The sequence below is a fragment of the Grampus griseus genome (genome assembly GCF_964374135.1).
Source record: "Grampus griseus genome assembly, chromosome: 18".
NCBI classification, from domain to species: domain Eukaryota; kingdom Metazoa; phylum Chordata; class Mammalia; order Artiodactyla; family Delphinidae; genus Grampus; species Grampus griseus.
Genome location: NC_139012.1, coordinates 77155190 through 77173973, shown reverse-complemented (window position 1 = coordinate 77173973; position 18784 = coordinate 77155190). Strand labels below are relative to the sequence as shown.

Here is an 18784-nt window from a genome sequence, read left to right as displayed (position 1 = left end):
CACTTCCTTTTCTTTCCCTGTAATGTCCTCAGGAATTCAGATGGGAGATACATCATCACACGGCTAGTTCGAGCACTAAAATGATATCAAAACACTCCCCACAAGGAACGCCTGAGCAAAGGATTCTTCAGATCACGGGAATGATGGAATATATCAAATACACTGTAATAAACAGAGCAGGTAGTTTTACATTTACTCTTGGAAGGATAGCGAGTTCTATAGACTCAGTTTTAGGAATAACTTTACTACTTTCACCTTTTTATGGTTATGACAGTGGTGATATAATTAACGTGGTAAAACCATCAAATAATGTCTTCACCAAGCTGATTCGGGCGGATGGAGAGACAGAGTTAGAACCGCTCCCCGCCCCCCGACCCATCACGCGCTGCTGAACAGGAGGAAGCCCGTGAACGTGGTGTCGTCGTCCTCATCCGCAAACAGGCCGTTGAACCTCTCCCCTCCCGTCACCTGCAACCACACCTCGTCCCCGAGCTTCAGCTGCAGGACGATGCCACCGGACGCCTGGTCCTCGGAGCTCATGTAACCGTCCTTGGTGTGCAGGACTTTTACCCCGTTTTTGACCAAAGACACCTGGACGTTCCTGGAGAAAACGGTGATGTGGTAGGTGAAGTAATAGACGCCGGCGACGTGGCAGGTGAATTTCCCCGTGGCCACGCTGTAGTGGCCAAACTCGTTGTACAGGATCCTGTCGAACTTGATGGGCACGTCTGACGGAGGGAACTTGCTCAGCACCGTGAGCCCCACGGTGAAGGCGCTTTTGGGCAAGACTGGCGTCTCCCCAATTTTCCCTTTTTCTCCTCGATCCCCTTTCCAGCCTCTCATTCCCCGGGCTCCGGGCTCACCCTGGGGCCCCAGGGGGCCGGCATCTCCCCTGGGACCCGGCTTTCCGGTGGGGCCCACGGGGCCAGGTAAACCAGTTGGGCCCGAAGGTCCAGTGCTGCCCTTTGGCCCTTCTGGGCCAACGGGACCCACGTCGCCCTTCTCCCCCTTCTGCCCTTGGGCGCCGGTCTCTCCTCTGAGGCCTTTCTCTCCCATGGGGCCCACAAGTCCCTTTGGCCCGTGTTTCCCTGGGGGGCCTCTTGAGCCCTGATCACCTTTGACGCCCTTTGCTTCAACGTTTCCATCGGCTCCTGGGTAGGACAGGAAAGAACGGAGGAAGAGACGATTTGTGAAACTTTGCTTGTGAAAACAACTTTGGTTTTTCTATTATTGAGCAAGTGAATGAGGTAAGGCAGTGCACAGTTCCAGCATGTGCTCAGGGTTTGAAAGTTAATTTACTCCTAAACTGTGCAGGTACACACACGTGCACAAAACACCCTTTGACTCTACTATATCAGCATCGGGGCTCACGTTAGAAATGACAGTTATTTGGGACTTCCCTGGAGGCCCAGTGGTTAACAGTCTGCGATTCCAATGCAGGGGGCGCGGGTTCAATCCCTGGTTGGGGAACTAAGATCCCGCCTGCCGAGCGACACGGCCAAAAACAAAAGAAAGAAATGACAGCTCTCTGCCCGTCCCTGAGGGGACGCATCTTTGGAAGAGGGAAGAAGGCAGACAGCAGATTCACCAGGGCTGCTTTGGTAGCTGACAGCGCAGCCCCGATGACGTGACGCCCCCCGAGAAGCCCCTCACTGGAGTCAGGTGGTCCTGGGTGGGCGCTCACTGCTCGCCGCGTCTGCCGGCCTGTGCACCGCGCCAGGTGCGTGGCGCAGTCGTGGTTCCGCCTTCCCCCCTCCCTGGCGCCTCCCGCTTCCCACGCCCTGACTGGACAGCCGTGGTCCGAGCTCCGGCTCTGGAGTGAGACGCCAGGATCCAGCCCAGTCTCCACCGCTTATGCACAAGCTGATTCCCCAGCTACACCTGGTTCCTCACCTGCACGGCTGGGATAATAAAGTGCCTCCTTTATAGGCTGTTGTATTAAGTGAGTCAACACAAGGAAGGCACTTAGAACGACCCCGTGGGGCGAGAACACTGTTCGCGTTGCCGTGGTAACCATCCTCCCTCCCCCTCGGGCGATAGCTGCCGGCATCCTCCCTGCCTCCAGGGCCCGGCTCAAGGGCCACCTTCTGCTGCAGTGCCACCCCGGGCGCCGAGTCAGAATCCAGCGTCCCTCCTCAGGGCCCAGCGCTAAATCAGGCTTCAGCAAACCATGGAGCGCGGGCCATGTCCAGCCTCCGCCTGTTTTTGACAGCCCGCAAGCTAAGAACAGTTGACACTTTTAAATGGTCACAAATCATGTTCTGAGATTCGTGACAATTATGTAAAATTCAGGTTTCACTGGAACGCAGCCCCACTTCCTAAGGCATCCTCTACGCAGCTTGTCCCTACGACGGCAGAGCTGAGTAGTTGTGACCGAGACCCCGTGGCCCGCAAAGCTGAAAATATTTACTGTCTGGCCCTTTATGGAAAGTGTGCCCATCTCTGCAGTGAACCCTGAGCTTCTGGAGAGAAGGACCGTGTGGCCTTTATCGCTGGAGCATTCTTGAAGCCTCGTAAGGGACTTGTCCTTGGTAAGCACTTAATAATTCCTATCCTATCACTGACGGCTCCGGCTGCGGACACAGCAGGATGGAAAGCCATCTCTGACCTGGTTCTCCTTTCTCTCCGGTCATCCCGTCCTTCCCTGGGCCACCAGGATGTCCTGGTTCGCCTGATGGAAAATGAGAAAATAGGCAGAAGTTAAAATTCTAGCTCCAGTTTCCCTCGATGTGGGTCCCAGTCAGCGATGGAGGGTCCCAGGGAGCCCCAGCCTGACCCGCACACCCCACCCCTCACAGACCTGCGGGGGGAGGGCAGGCAGGGGCAAGCAGCAAGGGTGCTGAGTGCGCCAAGAAGCGGGTCGTGCAGTGGACTGGTGGGCTTCCCAAGCAGCCAGCTCGGATGATCACGATTGCATGTTTCTCACGTGACAAGGACTTGGGGGGGGGGTGGCTTTGTCATTTGTGCTCCTTTTCCATCACTCTGTGGGGGGTGGAGTGGAAGTACTAGCCTCCTATGAAAGTGCAGATGACCATGGTTACACCACACTACTTGGCATGGGAGAGAGGGTTCCCGAAGGATCTCTCTAGCGCCTTACAGTGGTCAAGGTGCTGTGGAGACCCACTGGGACATCAGGCCATGAGGTTCTGCTGCACCCAGGAGTCCTGATGCTCAGAACAGGCTGCCCTGGACACCAGCATCCTATGTTATGTCCACACACGTATGTTTGTAAGCTATGTACAGGTAATGTTCTAAAAACATGTTCATTATAAAACATACACACAGGACTTCCCTGGTGGCACAGTGGTTAAGAATCCGCCTGCCAAGGCAGGGGACACGGGTTCAATCCCTGGTCCGGGACGATCCCACGTGCCACGGAGCAACGAAGCCTGTGTGCCACAACTACTGAGCCTGCGTTCTAGAGCCCGCGAGCCACAACTACTGAGCCCACGAGCCACAACTACTGAAGCCCACGCGCCTGGAGCCCGTGCTCTGCAACAAGAGAAGCCACCGCAATGAGAAGCCCGCGCACTGCAACGAAGACCCAATGCAACCAAAAGATAAATAAATTAAAAAAATAAAAATACACACAAATACATTTGAAAACGGTAAGACAAAGATTAAGTTAATTTTTAGTGTGAGAAATGTGACATAATATCCTTCTAAGAAACATGCGTGTTGTATATAATCTAAATAAACTATATATGTAGCGTGCAAGTCTTAAGGAAGTATGTGAAACTTGAAAGAACGGGGACCATGGAGGAAGAAGGAGAGAATGAGTAGCGGAGAGGTAGAGAAATTTGGTGTTGGATACAGGAGCATCTGTCTTCCTTCTCTCTCCATCTATCTTCTTCTGTGTGTATAGAATATGCTATAACGAGCGTTTTAAATTAAACCTCCCAAATTTGGAGATCGACCACCCAGCGCACACATGCGCCCTTGAGCCAAAGAGAGAGGATGAGCGCCAGACGGGGCCTGTGACCTGGCTCCCACCCGCGCCCTTGGCCTGCAGAAATGTTGCCTCGGCTCTGGAGCAAAGGGGACTCAGACGTTTGTAGAGAAAGCGAGGCTGTGAGCCCGCAGTTTGAGTCACGTAGACGGATGCGACACTTCCACCGAGAAGAGTGTAAAGGAGAAGCCGGCGAGGCTGCCCACGCTGCACAAGCGCTGAGGTTCCCTGGGCGGCGGGCGCCTCCGCGGAGCCAGGTGAGAAAACTGCGGCCGCGGAGAGCACGTGCCCCAGCCCCGGGGGTGCAGGCAGCGAATGCATCGTCCACTCCGAGGGATGATACAGGAGGCCCACAAAGAGCCGCCCAGGAGAGAGGCCAGCATCCGGCCGCCACGCTTGGAGGGCAGCGGAGTCAGGTTCTGACAGCATCATCTGAGCGATGCCTTCCCGCGCTTCTCCCGGCCCAGCCCGCTGGTGGATCCAAGGCGGTCCTCGCAGTGAGAAGGGGCGTGGGAGTGACGGGGGCGGGGTGGGGAGAGGGATCTCAAAGACACAGGGTATCCTGTGCGCGTGTGCGGGCACACGCACGCACGTGTACGCACATGTACACATACATGTACACACGTGGTACCACCGGGCGGATAAGGGATGGACTTCAATAAGATGGAGGGTTTGCCATTCACTTGGACAGGGCCTTTCACTCACTAGAAATGAGACGGGCCTAATGCCCCAAAGCGGCGTGGACTTCCTGGAGGTGGTGTTATCCTAGGAGATCCCAGCGCCGAGTGTAGGGCGGGGCTTGGTGAGAAGGGACACTGCCCCTCGTGACCCTCCGCCCCATCCAGCCCACGCAGTAAACGCTAGACCACAAACGCCCTGAAAACACCTGGAATGTCACACATCTGTGCAGCAGACTTCCCACACTGAGTAATTCTTGTTTCTCCAAATCTTAAAGGCTTTTTCAAAATCCATATTCTAACAGCACTTACTGGCAAAGCATTAATTTCAGTCCATTCTGAAATTGCTTTCTGTGTATTATGCCGTTTTAATATTGCCAGAGGAATATCTAACTCCCTGGTATAATCAAGAAATATCAAGAGGCTTCTCAATGTTTATCATTAAGGTTGGTGAGGCTTTCATATGACGTACCGAGAAAAATGACAGCGCTTGTGTTCACGCTTCTCACGAGTCCTGAAATGCCTTACTTAATTGGTGTGCACCTTCCTATGAGTCTGTGATACCCTTGGGACATCCACAGTCAGGACAAGGGCATGTCAATGAACGTAAATGTAAATTCACCTGCCCACAGTTATAATAATTTCCAGGTTGGGGGGGCAGACGTCTTGACAGATCTGACTGACGTTCATCATTGTTTTTTCCTTCTAATGCACATCTGAAGAATTCACATGAATAGAAATGGCAGCTCTGCCCTTCTCAGGATTCTTTACTGCTTTGCATTATCAAGTTCACCCTCAACCATCAGTTTTTTTGCGGGAGTATTTTCAGCACCCATCTCTTTGTGAGAGTTCAACAGCATAATCTGAGAACCCCCGGTCCAGGCACACTTAGTGCAAAACATCCCAACACGCTGAAGGTCAGTGAACGCGGGAGGGTCCCGGCCAGCCTGCTCACACTGTGGGCCACCACTCTTCCCATGGGACATGGTCCAGGCCTCAAATGACACGTGCGTATCTGCAAACCGACCAAGTGAGGCCATTCACACGGATTCATATAGCAAGCGTTTTAAAACCTCAATTTTTTCTTCACCTAAATTTATCTTTTAAGACGTCACTAGAAGTTTCAATGTTTTCTTCCTGCACCCAGATGGGTCCTCTGCTTACATCTTAGGTGTATGACCCTATGGTCAGACCAGGGCTCAAGAACCCCATTCAGAAATCAAGCCTTACAGGTTTTTGTCATGGAAACCACTCACACATCCTGGCTTTTGGGACTGTCCTTCCCAGAGGCTGGATCCTGTCCCCAAGTCCCCAAACCGTGGGGAGGTCCCAGGACACAGCACAGATACCCGAGGAGCGGCTGTGTGGCTCCAGGACCCTTCCTGTTCTCTGGCGTTCTGCACTGCCTGCCTCATGGCAAGGCCTGCACCGTGCTGGGTGCTCCCTGCCAGAGACCTACCCGTCGGATGTCTCTCTAGGACCCGGTGCCAAAGACCCCTCATACCTGTCGCCTGAGGCAGAAAGATCTATGACATCACAAGCTCCTGAAAACGGCCCTGTAGTATCGGAGATGGTGGCCAGCAGACAGGCAGCCCCACTCAGTGGGAAAGCCCACGAGGACAGGGGTCCTCATGGCTCGTGCTGCCCTGTACCCCACACCCAGTCTGGATCTGGCCGGAGCAGGCTCTCCATCAGTGTCTTCTGGGCAATGGATGGATGGATGGATGGATGGATGGATGGATGGATGGATGGAGAGGGGTGAGCCCACAGGCAATGAATGAATGAAGGAGGTGAAAGGAAGGGGGATGAGCGGGGGGCAGCTGCAGGCACAGGTGGTGGGTACCTGCATCCCCCTTGTCGCCCTTTGCTCCATCACGTCCATCTCTCCCGGGCAATCCATTGTGACCTGGGTTCCCGGGGACGCCAGGGTGGCCCTGCCTGCAGGTGTCCTGTGAGCTCACCATCCCTGCGCAGGCCCCGGAGACGAACAAGAGCCACCAGATCCTCATGGCTCAGATGACAGAGCTGAACGGAAAGACGGAAACAGACTGAAGGGAGAAACTCTCATCGCCGGGGCCACGGACAAAGCCTCTGCTCTTTGCAGTGGCCCAGCTTGGACAGCACAGCCAGGGCGGGTCGGGGGGCAGCTGGGAGCAGAATGGCCGCTCACAATCGAAGGACACTGTCCTTGGGAGGACGCGTGTGACTGGGGAGACTCTAATGGTGGGCGATTCGGGAGAGAGCCACGTTCCAAGTCAGGAAACCCCCGCTGACTGTTTCGCTTTGGGCAAAGAAACTCCAACTGACCGTTTCACTTTGGGCAAACCCCTCCTTGCAGCCAGAGGAGAGATTAATGCTTCCCTCACAGGGCTACTGTAAAAACCAAATTCGAGCACATTGTGCATGAAAGCACATTTTGAACAGTAAAGCAAACATGGAATTAGCATTTGCTCCGGCAATCCCACTTCCGGGTATACACGCAAAAGAACCGAGGGCAGGGACTCCCGCAGATATTTCTACGCCCATGTTCACAGCAGCAATGCTGTCCACAATCGCTAAAAGGTGGAAACAACCCACGTGTCCATTGATGCATGAATGGATAAACAAAATGTGGTCCACCCACGTGATGGATAGATATGATTCAGCCTTCAAAAGGAGGGAAATTCTGACACAGGCTACGACATGGGTGAACCTTAAAGACACTGTGCTCAGTGAACTAGGCCAGTCACAAGTGGACAAATGCTGTGTGATTCCACTTACATGAGGTACTGAGAATAGTCAAATTCAGAGACAGAGAGTAGAAAAGTTGGTTCCAGAACCACTGCAATAAGGTGAAGATCAGAAAAAAATTGAGTCACACAAATTTCTTGGTTTCCAGGTCATAACAAAGTTATGTTTATACCATACTGTAGTCTATTAAGTGTGCATGGCCTTATGTTGAAAAACAGTGTACATACCTTAATTTTAAAAATACTTTATTGCTGAAAAACGCTAACCATTGTCTGAGGCTTCAGCAGTAGCGGCAGTAACATCAAAGATCACAGATCATCAGAACGAATGTAATGGTGATGAAAAAGTTTGAAATATTGTGAGAATTACCCAAATGGAACACAGAGAGACGAAGTGAGCAAATGCTCAATGTAGGATTGCCACAGATGTTTAGTTTGTGACAAAACGCGCTGTCTGTGAAGCGCAATAAAGCAACGTGTGCCTATAAGCATAGTAACAAAAACTAGAAGCAAATATATCCAAACGCACATGGTGGCTTTGGAATGGTGAGGTTATGGGAGCTTATCTTTTTTTAAAATGCTTTTTTACAGTGCCTATAAAACTATTTCTACATATACATTTTTAAAACCCAGCTAGACTGTCATCCAGAGGGTCACATCGCCATCATATGGAAGCCTCCATGAGTCTCAGGCTGCAGCTTGATGCAAATAGAAGAATTTGGGGACGGAAGGGCAGATGTTTCCCTTTAAAATCACAAACTTACGCCATTTCAGGAAATTGACTTGAGTTTTCTTAGAGCCAAATTCCATAAATAACCTACACCTTCCTCTTCCGTTTAACTCAGAAGTGACTGGTCGTAGTCAAAGCTAACTTGCACAGACCAACCTCTGCAGGGGGTCTAGATTTTTCCCTTTTAATTGTTTCAAAATGTGTTACAATTATTCCAGTAATAGAAAGGATCAGGAGCTCCTATAGGTGTCAAATTGGGATAAACTCCATTTTGCTCTCCAGCCAGAGAAGAGCTGAGGTAAAAGCAAACATCCATCCTTCTGCGATTCTCTCCCTGGTCCTGCACACTTGACACGGGCGGAGATGTAACACCCCAGGCCCGGCAGGTAGACAAACTTCAACAAAGGATCATGAATAAAGGAACGTGCGTTGCTCCCGAAGAAGCAGTGAGATAGGCTGTGGCACCATCTCTAAAGAAAACATTTTTAGAAGAAGGACATGACGGTTTGCACAAGGAATAGAGGAGAAATTACATTCATGTGTTATTTTCCAAAATAAAAAGTTACATTTGCGTTTCTCACAAAGCCTCTGGCTGGCTCCTCAGTTTCAATGTTTAATTCCTACTTCTGGTGTTTCTCCAGAGTGCACTGGAGCTAGGACCCCGTCTGTCTCCCATCCTTCCCTCCCCGGCTTCCACCTTCCCTCTTGTCTTCTCTGGATCACTGCCCCCCCTGCCCCGCCCCTTCTCCACGCAGCACCTAGACTAGCGTCACTTACAGGTAACAGCTTGTTGAAGACAGCAACTGCATCTTCCTACTTTCTTATTTTCAGCACTCACAGTCAAATATTTGTTGAGTGGTTGAATGAATGAATGACAGTGAATAAATAAATGAATGAATGAATAAATAAATATTATCCTGGTTCCAACCACATGCAAATCTTCACCAGGGAGGTGGCTGGATGTTACCATCCAGGTGGCTGGATGTTACCATCATCAGTGGTAACAGAAATGTCGGTTGGCACATGGCTGCCCACAATAGACTCATTTCCCAGCCACCCCTGCAGCCCAGGTATCACCGTGAAACTAGATTTTGGCCAGTGGGAAGTGGGTAAAAGTGACACGTGCCCCTGATGGGCCAGGACCTTCACGGGAAGGGGTGCGCCCTCCCTCATGAACTGGAGGGCAACACTTTGGGGACAGAGAAATCCTGGTCTCTGATGACAGCGCAGACCAGGCCTGCCCTCCCAGCCCATCTTTGACGTGAGAGAGAAACACACGTGCTGCTAACCTGCCCAAGCCTGTTGTTTAGGTTCCCTCCTGGAGCTAACCTCAGTTTTGATGGATGCAAGGCTTCAGCTGTCAAAGGTGTGCGTGCTCATCCAAAGTGAGGAGGGTCTAGCATCTGTAGTCACTCAGCCCATCGATGTTGCTGAGGACCCACTGGGTCAAAAACCCTTCAGGTGATACCTTAAAAATCCCACAGCAGGCCCTGCCTTAGAGCAATAAAGTCCGTGTGAACGCAAAGAGAATGGACACAGTCCTTCTGTTGAATGTCAAGTCAGGGGGAAGGAGGGACCCTGGGAAGCCCCTGTGACCCCACAGACCTGACATACGGAAACGGTTAGGGGCACAGGGATACAGACTGCAAATGGCTATGGAGTCACTGTTTGTTAGACCCAAATGAAATAGGTTCTTACTTCTTATTTCTGGGTTGTTTCTCCTATGCTTGACCTACATTCTCCTTCACGACTGAATTTCTTTCTGAAAGGTTACTCAAGGCCCCTCCTGATTAATTTTCTCCAAGGACATGTTGTCCCTAATTCATGGCCAAGATTAAAGGTTTCTACTCTTCATCATTCTTACTTGCCCAAATACAAAGATTTAATAAAGACCTGCCAGAGCCCAGCTGAGCAATCTTTACTGGGTCTCCAAACCTCTAGCCTCTAAAGGTTGCAAAAAATGCAAGGAACCCAGCATCCCTCCCAGACGTGACGGTCCAAGAACGTAAATCTCCAAATTGCCTTCCTTGAATACGTTTTCTTCCACTTTCTCTATACTTTGTACATATGTGTTTCTTCTTCAACATATGTTGAAGGCCTTGTTTTAAACTACACTGGGTCATATAGTATCGCCACGAATATACAAATGTACATGTTAACATCTGTGCACAATAATCCATGGGCTTCTCTGGAAAGCTCTCTAGAAAGGTCTGCTAATTCTCATGATTTACTCTACGGTTTCATCCCTCCTCGCAGCCAGTCTGCAGAGTTCTAGCAGAACTTCAAAATCTGCTTCTGTCTCTTGTTTAGCCTCTTAAGAATGTATTTCGGAAGTGGCTTAACCCCTTTCCTACCCAAAGCCCTGTAGACAGATACCTACTTAAGCAGGATTATCACACACCAGTAATACAAGAGCTGCTTCAGGACTCTGAGGCCTTAAACTGAATTTAAAGAAATTGTTTCCTAAGGCTCTTACCTGAACCCCAGGGCTGCAGGCGGCACGCAGGTGCTATGCAAACAAGGAATCAGGAGCAAACTAAATAAAAATCACACCTTCCTGCCACGCAATTCCCTAGTGGATGGATCTGCAAAACAGCAGGAAGGGGAGGGAACAAGTAAGCACAAGGTGTCCTGGAAGAACTTCAAAAGTTGAGGCAGCACTGGAGCCAGGGGCATCTTCCAGCAACACCACTTAGTTCAGCCAATTTAGCTCCTTCTTTCCGTCCTTTTTATTTCATTTTTCGATTTATTTTATTATAATTATTATTTTTAACAACTTTATTGGAGTATAATTGCATTACAATGGTGTGTTAGCTTCTGCTTTATAACAAAGTGAATCAGCTATACGTATACATACATCCCCATGTCCCCTCCCACCCTCCCTATCCCGCCCCTCCAGGCGGTCACAAAGCCCCGAGCTGATCTCCCTGTGCTATGCGGCTGCTTCCCACTAGCTATCTATTTTACATTTGGTAGTGTATATATGTCCATGCCACTCTCTCACTTCGTCCCAGCTTCCCCTCCCCCTCCCCGTGTCCTCAAGTCCATTCTCTACGTCTGCGTCTTTATTCCTGTCCTGCCCCTAGGTTCTTCAGAACCTTTTTTTTTTTTTTTTTTTTTAGATTCCATATATATGCGTTAACATACGGTATTCGTTTTTCTCTTTCTGACTTACTTCACTTTGTATGACAGACCCTCGGTAGCGAGAGAAGGTGAGGCAGCTTCCAGGTGGGTCTGGAGGGAGAAGTCCCCCCCGGCAGGCGCTTCCCCTTAGACTGACGTTTGTGCCTTTGCTTCCTCTCCGCGATCAATCACGAGCTAATAGGACCAAACTGAAGACGATGCTGTTAGGCCTCGATCGGATCCCGGACCCTTAGAACTGAATCATTTAACTAGATCTCTCTGACTCTGTGTAGTTCCTTTTAGTGTAGGCATTCGACTGTCTAAGAGTTTAATGCCTGTTCTCTCTCTCTCTCTCTCTCTCTCTCTCTCTCTCACACACACACACACACACACACACACACACACACACACGGCACTAAGAAAAACATGGTGCAACTAGTTTTTCAATCCCATGTGATCACTGATTCTTATCTTCTCCCATCAGTGTCTATTAACATTGATTTCTGACTTAAAAATAGCATCGAGAGAACAAATGCACCCAATGCTGTTTCTCACAGAACCAACTCTGAGAGCCAAGCTGGAATGCAGAGGCCCCAGGGAGAGTGGGGTGCAGGGAGAGTCCCCCCTGAACAGAGGTAAATCCCCTACCCTCACTGTGCCTCAGTTTCCTTCTCTGTATGGCAGGCAAAACATTACCAGCATCACAGGGCAGTGGCAGGGTTTAATTACGTCACAGGTTAAGGACCTGGCCTCTTGACCCCTAACTCCGCCCGGACACCTGGGTCCTTCCTCAGGGGCAGGCGTGTGGGCAGCATTCGGCGCTGCAGACAGTCTCTGCCTTCTGCCCTCCTGCCCCCTTCCCCACCCCGGGCCCCTTCCCCCTTCTCTGCCTCGCTCAGGGCTGAGGCAGGGGCCCCAGGTGCATCCTCACCCCCAGCTGCCTGCTCTCTGCTCGGCCCTCCCCCATCTGCATCCCAGCCCCGTGCTTCCACCGGGTGGTCCAGACAGTCACAGACCCATCCTCCACGCCATCCCTTCCTGGATCCGATTACAGCAGCAGCGCCCAGCACCCACCCAGGTGATGACGGGCACCTGCATCCTCACCGAGCATCCTGACAGCGGCCTTCTCTCCTTTCTCATCGTCTCTGCTGGATTCTGTCTCGCCAGTCATCCCCCGCCTCTGGTTTTATGTCCGCCTTTTCTCTGCCCCTGGAGCAGTTTTCCTCGCCTAGACTCCGCCCAGTACAACCCAGCGCCCCGGCCCGCAGCCCTGAGATGGACCTTCCACCATTGGTGTCTCAACTCCCATCGCACTTGGATCCCAGCAGCTCACCCAGGGCTGCTCGGGGCTCCCCCTCAGGGGTCTGCGTGCGCCCTGCCTCCTGCCCCAACCCCCCCGGAAAGGCCCCCATCCCTTAAGTCCTTCTAGAACTCAAATGTTTACAATGCACGCTGTGTTCTAGTAATGCTCTACGTGCTCGTCCCCCTGGAGCACACGCCCCATGGGAGGATCGCCCGTTTCACCGTCTGTCTGGTGCCCCATGGGACAGTGGCTCCCGGGCTGGGCCGTCTCCCCGGAACCCCTCTGAGGACGGCCCTACCCTCAGCCCTCTCCTCCCTCCACGGGGTGCCCTCCTGAGCTGCGAGAACTGCCCTCCGAGGGGGGGTTAGGTTCCAGAGCTTCCACACCCCTGGCCCCCTAAGCAAAGCCCCTTGAGTCCAGCCCAAGGAGGGGAGCCGAAGGCCGTTACGAGTAAACAACTGAGCAGGGGCGCTGCGGCAACCTTCCTGGGGATGCTTTCCTGATGACGGTCACAGCAACAATGGGCTATCTGCTTAACTTTGCGGAGCTGTTAATTAGGGAAGGAAATTCTTATCCAGCCCACTCACCAAGGCTAAGTGAGTGGGGCCACCTGCGGATCCGGAACCACCGGGAAGGGCCCGCATCTGCCTCGCGCCCCCGGGAGCCAGAGCTGTGCTTCTCACTCCAGTTTTGGCTTTGCCAGTCTCATTCCGATATTTGGTGGCTTCTTTCAAGTCGAGTGGCCGCTCTCTGTTCCCCTCAGGGCCTTCCTTCTCCTGCACCCACCCCAGCAGTTTTCATCAGTTCATTAACGGATGATTTTTTGCTGAAAAGAAATCTGTCAGTGTCCAGGCAGGGAAGGAGCTGCAAATCCCAGAAAGCCTCCTAGCACTCACTCTCCATTTAAAATATATGTTACGGGGCTTCCCTGGTGGCGCAGTGGTTGAGAGTCCGCCTGCCGATGCAGGGGACACGGGTTCGAGCCCCGGTCTGGGAAGATCCCACATGCTGCGGAGCGGCTGGGCCCGTGAGCCATGGCCGCTGAGCCTGCGCGTCCGGAGACTGTGCTCCGCAACGGGAGAGGCCACAGCGGTGAGAGGCCCACGTACAGAAAAAAAAAAAAAAAATATATATATATATATATATATATATGTTAAACACACACACACACACACACACACACACACACACACACACACTCCAATGCATTACTACAGCCAGTCTGGCAAATTAACTTTAATATACAGATACAAAACAACAAATATAGATTCACAGCATTTACAAGAAATCATTCAAATAACATTGTAAATTTTTTTTTTTTTTTTTTTTTTACAAAAACTTCAGAGAAAATACATATCAAGTAACAGCGATCTTGCACAACCCAATTCAGCTGTCAACAGCCACCTCATCAGTCTGGAAGCTGTCACTTGACCTATACAGATAACATCACCTTGAGGCCGGTGAGTCAGCACTGAGGGAACAGGTCACCAAAAGCCTTGCGAAGTAGGTAAGTTGAACACTGTGGACGCTAATATTTACAAAAAGAGACCGACCGGTAAATTACAGAATCAGTTACAGTATTTTCTAAATTCAAGTGTCAGATACCTAATAAACAACTGAAGACAGTAATGTTGTTTGTTGTTACGAAATACGCATCCGATATTTATGCTCCTGCGTTTGTTTGTTTTCTTCAAGATCACAGTTTCCACTTACTATTTTCAGAACCTTTGGGACTCCACCTTCGCTGCATCCATCCCGAGAAGGGCAGCGTCCGCCAGGTGAAACGTTAACAGGGAGGACTTGCGGGCTAAGCTTATTACAGGGACAACTGCTTTGGGGCAGTGGCCTTCTCGATGTGCGCCTGGCGTCCCTGGCCTGTGAGCCACATTTATCCACGCTTGTTGGCACTGGACTGTGAGGGACACATCTGTTTCTCCTCTCCTCAACAAAATATTACACCGCGATTTCTTCCCTAACTCAGGTGGTCGGGTTTTTCTATCCTGGCTTGGGGACTAAGTTGATCTGCACTGAGGAGAATCAGCAGTCTGGGCCCGTAGAGATTCCCAACCGATAAAATGCCGGTGCGTGGCTTCTACAAAAGATTTCTATTGTGAAACAGGTTTTGAATTAAATGTACTTTTTGCTCTGTGTCTAGACAACAGCAATGTAGGATTGAGGGGATTTTCTGAACAGGCACGGAGCTCAGTCCTCGTATTACGAATAAAAAGGCACGATGATATTCAGAAGGAGTGTGGAGATGGGGGTGAAATGTTTCAACTACAAAATCAGGTCTACGGCAGGGGGTGGGAAGAGATCAGATGTACCGAGAGCAAGAGACACAGGTGTCCCAGGAAAGCCCTGGCAAAGCCCCGCCACTCTTCTTCCAGTTTGCAGGCCAAAGACAAAGAATGCCATTTCTCCAGGACTCCACAGGTATTCTGTTGTACGACGGCTTACAATCTACTGCAAGGTTGTTATACATGTTAGGCATCATCAAAAACCGAGAAGGCTGCTTTGGACCTGAGGCCATTTCAAAGGTCTTTCAACAGAGTTGGCAAACTCTGAAACATGACAGAGTAAGTGAAATTCATCAAAATCTTATGCCATCTTTATTGGGGGGGGGGGGGCGTGGTCCACCGATACCACGCAGTGTAGTGTTAAAAAGAGAAAAAGACAGACAGAGAAAGCGAGATTCCCAGTGAAATTCATACACAACCTGTACAGGGAGTCTCTTCGTTTTTTCTCTTTTTCTCTCCAAGTGGAACATGTGAGAAATCAAGAAGGAAGTTCAGGGCTTCCCTGGTGGCGCAGTGGTTGGGGGTCCGCCTACCGATGCAGGGGACACGGGTTCGTGCCCCGGTCCGGGCGGATCCCACATGCCGCGGAGCGGCTGGGCCCGTGAGCCATGGCCACTGAGCCTGCGCGTCCGGAGCCTGTGCTCCGCAACGGGAGAGGCCACAACAGTAAGAGGCCCGCGTACCGCAAAAAAAAAAAAAAAAAAAAAAAAAAAAGGAAGGAAGTTCGTCAAATGTAAAAACAGAACACCGAGCCATCTATCCTGTAGAGAACGCAGGCGTTTGCTAATAAACCCAAGCTAGACACACAGATTTAAAGAGGACAAAGGACGTTCTATCCTTTTAAACGCATTTTAGCAGTTTTCAAATCACCTGGAAATCCAAGCAGGAGCCACCGAGGATGGACATCTGACCAAGGGACTGTCACCACGTGCCCTGGTGTCCATGCTTCCTGCTCCTCTGTTGGGAAGCTTGAGGGGAGGAGGGTGGAGCCAGGAGTCAGGGCTCGGCCGAGAGACAGACCAGGGCTGCCGACAGCACGTCCAGCCCTTTGTCCCTGTGCTCTGGACAACGGGGGAGATGGGGGCCCTCTGGATGCTTCTGCACTGGGGGTGAGTCCTCACTGGAAATATAACATGAGCAACTGATTTTCTTTACTTCCTCAAAGTAATTCTATTAAAAAAAAAAAAAAAAAAAGCAACCCAACTGTTCACAACTGCCGTATAAACAAACAACTCTGTTTAGCACAGAGGCCCGACAATGTTCGCTGAGGGGGCCCACGAAAAGCATATTAAGCATAGTATTCAAAATGTATCATTGTATCTTGTTAGTAAAAAGGTCAGTTATATAAATGCAACGGAAATTGAGAAGTCTATTCAGAAAGGAAACACACACACACACACACACACACGAGCACGCGGACCCACGGCACCTCCCGAGGAGCTTCCTCACAGAAGCGGCTTCCGTGCCGGGACCTGGGCCCCGAGGTCCGCAGAGGCAGCACCGCCTGGGTCCCCCCGCCCCCCGGGAACAGCTCTGGGTGTGAGGAGGAGGGGGCCCACACCTGGAGTCTCAGGTGTCCCCTCTGTTAGGACCATACAGGTGTGTTTATTCTCAAGCAGGGACTGGGTAGAAAAGAGAAGTTTTGAGGTTTCAACACCAAAGAGAGATTCCCGAGTAGAAAACCACAAGACATGTAACAGGCCCCCGCCCGGTGCACGAGGTCAACGGAAAGGTGTCTCACGTTTAAAAGCCATTTTCATCAAAATTTACCATCGAGAAAAGGCAAGGAGGTTGCTGCCGACCGGCGTCGGCCGCGTGGCCTTCGCTAGAGCGGGCTGCTCTCTCTGAGTCTGGATCTATTTCGTGAGGTCTCTTCCATGCGGAACCGATCTTCAGAAACCTGTCGACATGCTAAGCATGGCACAGCTGGCACTATTGCTCGGGGGCGTGGGACAAAGTTGGCTTCAAACGTGGAGGAAGCAGGACCCTTGAGCCTCTGGTTTTCAGTGGAAGAAGGTACGTGTCACTGTCCCTCGATCGGCGAGGACAGAGGCAGAGGGAGGAACAGGCACACGGATGCTCTTTTAAGGACACGTTTCAACTGGGAGGTCTGCACGTTCACTTCGTCCTCAAACGAAATGAAATCGGTTTTCCCACTGGAAGTGCACGTGCGTGAAGTTTGTCAGGTTTCTGCTCGGGGAGTGGCACACGGGCGGGGACAAGTGTACAGAGCCAGCAGCGGGCTCCCTGCCCCCTGAAAGCAACGGCGTCTTTGGAGCATGTGGGTCTCCGTGCACCGCGGGCCCTGGACCATGTGCGCAGGAGCCTGCGGGAGAGGCCGGCCCACCATTTGGCGACTGCGTGGATGAGGAAGACGCCAGGGGACCCCAGGGCCCCGACAGGGCTGCAGTCACCGCCCGCCACCCCGTGACCCCGGCACTCCCGTCCCCTTCAAGACCGAAGGCAAAGTGGCCCTGCCCATCCTCCTCGGGGAGCCCCTCCCGGGGCCTGGACTGCAGCTCGTCCTCGGGGATGCTCCCGGCTCCCCGCCCAGCATCTCCAGAGCCCACTCCGATTCCCCGGCGCCGGCCGCCTCGGTGGGCTCACGGCGGGGAGCGGTCCAGGGGACACTGGAGCTGTGCGTCATGACCCCCCTCCCTCCCGAGAAGGCAGCTGGGCCTCTGCGACCGCAGGCGAGGCCAGGTCCTCCTCACTGCGTCCCCAGGAGAGGTTTTCAGCACCGGATCCCTGTGCCACGTGCGGAGTAGATTCCTTGGACGGGGCCCAGGAGGGGCACGGGGGCCCCTCTCCCCAGTCCCCGCGTCACTTCCTGAAGGGGGTGAGCTTGTTGAAGGTGTGCCAGAACAGCGACGGCTTCCTCTTGGGCTCCGCCAGGGCGAACACCTGCTGTTGTGGCAGGCTGGCGGGCACGGTGACGTGGCGCTGGTGGACCGGCCGCAGGCTCTGGAGCGGGGGGGCCGAGGGGCATCCTCCACCGTAGCCTGATGCAGGGGTGAGGAGGGCAGAGGGCCACGGACTCAGCGCCGGCGGCAGCCCAAAGGGAAAAGCAAGTGCCGGTCCCCACACCCCAGGCCGACCCTCCAGTCACCTCCCCCAAAGGGGTCCCGAACGGCCATCCTGACACACTCAGACCCTGTGTGCCAATTGGGACACAGACTACCGCACTGAATCCTCACTTAAAACCCTCCCAGGACAGTACCGTGACAGCCAAGTGACCGGGAAGGAAACAGAAACCCAGGGCCACTGTGTAAATTTCACCGGCAGGACTGGATCTGGACGTCTGTGTGGGATGAGCAGCAGCGGAGTGCTTTCTGTGAGAGCCTGGAGCTCACGCTGCTCGCCACTTACGGGATGCAATGATTTGGTTCCCCTGAGCCTCAGTTTTCCAATGTCTAAGACGGGGTAACGGTGCCCACTGGGTTGTTATGAGAATTAAATGAGTGAATGTAAGTAACGTGCTTAGAGTAGTGCCCTGATACCTCGTCGAATTAACCAAAACTGTTTCTTTGGAGCTGGCATATAAAACCTATGCACAGGTGGTCAGAAAGTTGTGTTATATTAGCTACAAGACCACGCGCTGTGAAAGTCAGCATGGAGAGAGGAGAGAGTGGGAGTTTGGGAAGAAGAGAGGCCTCCGTCCACAAACCCTCCCTGCCCCTGACCTGCCACAAGGCTCTCCTCTTCCAGGGCGGCAGAGAGGATGACATGGGAGAACTCATGGAAAGTGCAGGACAGGTGACCCCCAGAAGCATGAGAGCTCCTTCGAACTAGCTGCCTGGCCGCTGAGCCAGTGATCCTTGGAAGATATGGACGGGAACTAGTGGATCCCAATAAACTGGTATCTACCAGTCACCTGCCATCCAAAGTGGAGATGCAAGAAATACTTAAAATGAGATTTTCTGCCTTGAAGATATCCGTTAACTTAGTGTGGGGGCGGGGAGGGGGGGCGGCGGCA

At 52.2% G+C, this 18784-nt stretch overlaps 1 protein-coding gene across 1 annotated transcript; it reads right to left on the bottom strand.

The window, feature by feature from the left end:
* Nucleotides 1-281: 281 nt before the first annotated feature.
* LOC309835889 (complement C1q and tumor necrosis factor-related protein 9) lies at nt 282-10670 on the bottom strand. Its single transcript, XM_082675620.1, has 4 exons — nt 10562-10670; nt 6470-6651; nt 2609-2671; nt 282-1151 (listed from the first exon to the last, which is right to left on the bottom strand). Exons 2-4 carry the CDS (start codon nt 6633-6635, stop codon nt 379-381), a joined length of 1002 nt encoding a protein of 333 aa, XP_082531746.1. The 5' UTR covers nt 6636-6651; nt 10562-10670; the 3' UTR covers nt 282-378.
* Nucleotides 10671-18784: the final 8114 nt, after the last annotated feature.